The sequence below is a fragment of the Cebus imitator genome, unplaced genomic scaffold, assembly GCF_001604975.1.
Source record: "Cebus imitator isolate Cc_AM_T3 unplaced genomic scaffold, Cebus_imitator-1.0 Scaffold121, whole genome shotgun sequence".
NCBI lineage: Eukaryota > Metazoa > Chordata > Mammalia > Primates > Cebidae > Cebus > Cebus imitator.
The window spans coordinates 1,202,745-1,207,274 of NW_016107436.1; the positions used below are offsets into that span (position 1 = coordinate 1,202,745).

Below are 4,530 nucleotides of genomic sequence, written 5' to 3' on the forward strand. Positions count from 1 at the left end.
TCATATAATTTTTGTATTTTTTAGTAGAGATGAGGTTTCATCATGTTGGCCACGTTGGTCTCAAACTCCTGGCCTCAAGTGATCTGCCCACCTTAGCCTCCTAAAGTGCTGAGATTACAGGTGTGAGCCAATGCAACCAGCCTTAACGCCTTTTTCAAAGAGTCTTAAACAGTTTTATCTTTTCTTTTTGTCAGTGTTTATTATTTTTTGCTTTATTCCTGATTTAAGCTCCAGTTTTTAAGGATGCATTTTTTTTTCTTTTTTCAACCCTATTAACTGACAAGGATGCATTTTTTAATTGGTGTTAAGAGCACATGAGTTGTACTTTCTGTTATTTAATCATTCTAATAGCTACAACAGAATAGAAATAATGTATATATCTTTCCAGTACAATGAATTCCTATCTTGCTCAAGAGATTTGTATTCTGAAAGTTCACTTATCAGTGAGTTACTTGAAACAAAAAAATGTTTTTTTCCCTAGACATAGGATAGTATAATTAACGGATATAATGCTTCCAACATAGCTTACAAAAGACTAATCCATTATGTAACTGAACTATGATGTTATAGAAATTGACCTGCATTTTCTGACTTATTTTAACTTGGAAAGTCAGGAACACATATTAATAGTAAGAAAGGAAAGCCAGTTCTTTCTCCTTCTTCAGCAGTGAAAATGAGGCAGCCTCTTTTCCATTGAGCTGTGTCAACAAGAATAAGTCTCCTACAAATCTGGTAGCAGCAAGGAGTGAAAAGGAGGTTCTGGTTGTCCACCAGTCAGCAGCCCGCAGTGAAAGGCGATCCAGCAATTAAGACATAAATTAATTCACAGCAGCCAGTATTACTTGAGACCATTTATTTTATTGCTGAAGCATTGGAATTAAACTAGGAATTACTAAATTCTAATTGACTCAATCAGGACTAAGGACTAAATTCCTGAAACAGTTATACCTTTTCTTTTCTAGTTTACTAATGAGGAAAGCTTTATTTGACCACCTAACTGCTCGAGGCATTCAAGTAAGTTTTTGGAATGATACATTTTGGAAGCAGCATAGCTCACCAGTTTAACATGACTATAAAGAGCAATAACTTTTAACTGACTTAGTTTGGCCCCTGCCTCTGATGATACTGCTTTACCGACCCACAGATGAGGACCTTTAAGCTCTTCCTTACAGTTAGCAATGAAGGATTAGCATTTCTGAAGCTAGGTTCCTCTTATGTACAGAATAGCTGATGCCAGAGGGTTGGGACAGTGTGTGTGTGTGTGTGTGTGTATAAATTTTTTTTTCCTCTATTTTTTTGAGATGGAGTCTCACTCTGTTACCCAGGCTGAGTGCAGTGGTGCAGTCTCGGCTCACTGCAACCTCTACCTCCTGAGTTCAAGCGATTCTCATGCCTCAACCTCCTAAGTAGCTGGGATTACAGGCGTGTGCCACCACTACTGACAAATTTTTATATTTTTAGTAGAGACTGGGTTTCGCCATGTTAGCAGAGTTGGTCTCAAACTCCTGACCTCAGGTGATCTGCCTGCCTCAGCCTCCCAAAGTGCTGGAATTATAGGCGTGAGCCACTGTGCCCGGCCAGGACAGTGTATATTTAATGAGCACAGTGAATTTTTTTTTTTTTTTAACATCTCTCATTTCTGTAAGGAACAAAGTGGAGTTTTAAAAAAGGATCTAATGATTTCTTTAAATGACAGCTTTAAAAGGTTATTTCTAAATGTACCAAGATTGTAGTGGATACTGTTATAAAAATAATTTTGTATTTTAACATTTATTCTCATACTTCTCACACTTCTAATTTTCAGGTGTATATTTGGGTATTAAATGAAGAACAAGAATACAAAAGAGCTTTTGATTTGGGAGCAACTGGGGTGATGACAGACTATCCAACAAAGCTCAGGGATTTTTTACATAATTTTTCAGCATAGAAAAAGAGGTACTTAGAAGTATTGAAAGAAAAAATGAAGACCTAAGAAAAAGATACTTCACCATCATTTTCCTAAGCCATTTTCAGAGTGGTAAAAGGTTTAATCAGTTTTTATTACCTCATTTTTAAGCCTGTATGAGAATGTAGACATTATGTATTATATGTATATTTATTTTAAATAATATTGTATATTTTATGTTTGTAAATTATTTAGAAAGATAATTGGTTATGAGATGTAAGTTTTAGTTTCTTAATATGCATTTTAGTTTCTAGATCTTCTAAGAAATCTTGATTGATAACATACACAAAAATGTTACATATACTACATCATCTACAAAAATCTTGATCAATAATCTGGAAACTAGATTATCTTTTATTAAAAGCAGATTTAATAAAAGATTTAAGATGGAACCTTGAATGTTTAAATATTTTAGTAGTCCCAATTACAACTTTTTATTATTTAATGCCTTTTTCTTTCCTTTCCTTTCCTTTCCTTGCCTTTCCTTTCCTTTCCTTACTTTACTTTACTTTACTTTTTACTTTACTTTTTACTTTACTTTACTTTACTTTACTTTACTTTACTTTTTTTGAGATGCAGTATTGCTCTGTCACCCAGGCTGGAGTGCAGTGTAGTGATCTTGGCTCACTGCAACCTCCGCTTCCTGGGTTCAAGTGATTCTTCTGCCTCAGCCTCTAGAAACGAAATTATCTAGATTATTGATCAAGATTTCTGTAGATGATGTAGTGTTCTATTATAAGTAATTCTGGAATCAAAGACTATTGGATACATTTGGCATTGGGCCAAGTGCGGAGGCTCACACCTGTAAATCCCAGCACTTCAGGGGGCTGAGGCAGGTGAATCACCTGAGATCAGCAGTTTGAGAGCAGCCTGGCCAACAGGGCAAAACCCTGTCCCTACTAAAAATACAAAAATTAGCCGGGCGTGGTGGTGCATGTCTGTAATTGCAGCAACTTGGAAGACTGAGGCAGGAGAATCGCTTGAACCCAAGAGGTGGAGGCTGCAGTGAGCCAAGATAGCACCATTGCACTCCAGCCTGGGAGACAGAATGAGACTCTGTATCAAAAAAAATTGCATTAGCCTTCACTGGAATACAATCAACTGGTTAGTAAAAGGTGTTTTTTTTGTTGTTTGTTTTTTGTTTTTTAATTTTGTCACAGAATCTCACTCTTTCACTGAGGCTGGAGTGCAGTGGTGCAATCTTGTCTCACTGCAACCTCTCCTGGGTTCCAGCAATTCTCCTGCCTCTGCCTCCCAAGTAGCTGGGATTACAGGCATGTCTGCCACCAAGCCCGGCTAAGTTTTTGTATTTTTAGTAGAGACAGTGTTTTGCCATGTTGGCTAGACTGGTCTCGAACTCCTGACCTCAGATGATCCACCTGCCTCGGCCTCAAGGTGCTGTGATTACAGGTGTGAGACACCACACCTAGCCACTAAAAGAAATTTTGAAGGCCACTGCAGCTATTTGGTAGTGTCTTGTTATTTTTAGGTACATCTTAGTTAAAGGGGAAATATAAAATGGAAGAAGAGCTTGGAAATCAGTGATGTGTAGTTATCTGGCAAGTTATACATAATTAGCAGCAGTCAGTCTCAAGAAAATAAAAGTTGATTAGTTGATCAGAAATAAAATCCTGAAGAGTGAATTAGATTTCTGAGTTGCTATTGTTAATGGGAACATTCTATTTGAAACCTTTTTCAAGTGTGTAACAATTCTACCGTGTCCCTTTTTTTAAGCATTAAAAGTGAACTTATCAATTGTAAATTAAGACAAGATCCAAATAGTCATATTTTTGTGTTTCCTCAAAAAAAAATATAAGATTTCCAATTTTGGCATTAACTAACTGAGCCTACATCTAGATTTTAAATACCATCTTGAATCCTAATAATTATAGCAAACTGATGAAAGTGCATATCATTGTTCCTAAGACTTAAAAAACCCCCATAAAGATGTTCCTGATCCTTAAAATTCATTTGAGTATTCAGTAGAAACAGAATTTTCCAAAGCATTAGACATGACTTTCTCAGCTTATGTGAGGTGACTTCACATAAATCTGTTTTTAATATATTTGACTAATTTTTATGATCTCAGATTGTGAGGTGAATATAATCAGGAATAATAAGTGTCTTTTACCTAGATTACATCTCTTGTTTGGAGTTCAGCAATGAAACAGCTATGAAGGATGACTGTACTCTCCCTCTGTCCCTGGATGACATAAATATCATTTGCTTTGTTGTTTAAACTGAAATAAAGTTTTCCAAGAACAAAGTAAGGGTTTTTGATTTTTTTTCAGTTTTAATTCCAAATATGCTTTATAGATTTTTTTTTTGCAGAATTTAATGAGGTGTGCTTTAATCATATGAATAATAAATGCACCTGAGATTTCTCTCTAGTAAAGAAAATAAAAGAAAATATGGAAACACTTTCGTGGTAAGCAAGTTGCTTCTTGGCATTTAAACAAATAACTTGGGCGGGTAATCCATTGAATCAGTCATTTTCAGTTTCACTTATTGTAACTTATGATTATAGTTGCTAGGGATCATTTCGATCATCTTTGATAGAATTATTTTTGTTATTCTTTCTAAAT

The 4,530-nt window shown here is 35.5% G+C and overlaps 1 protein-coding gene across 2 annotated transcripts in view; it reads left to right on the forward strand.

Moving 5' to 3' along the window:
* The window catches only part of GDPD1 (glycerophosphodiester phosphodiesterase domain containing 1), a 61,377-nt gene extending 57,166 nt beyond the window's left edge, over positions 1-4,211 (forward strand). The window contains exons 9-10 of one of the 2 annotated variants that reach the window (XM_017539807.2): positions 963-991; positions 3,364-4,211. In XM_017539807.2, coding sequence (XP_017395296.1) covers positions 963-991; positions 3,364-3,434 — 100 coding nt within the window. In that variant the 3' untranslated portion in view covers positions 3,435-4,211. Of the gene's footprint in view, positions 1-962; positions 1,015-1,804; positions 2,338-3,363 lie in introns of those variants that run through there. The other variant, XM_017539806.2, reaches the window with a different exon arrangement.
* The last annotated feature ends 319 nt before the right edge of the window (positions 4,212-4,530 follow it).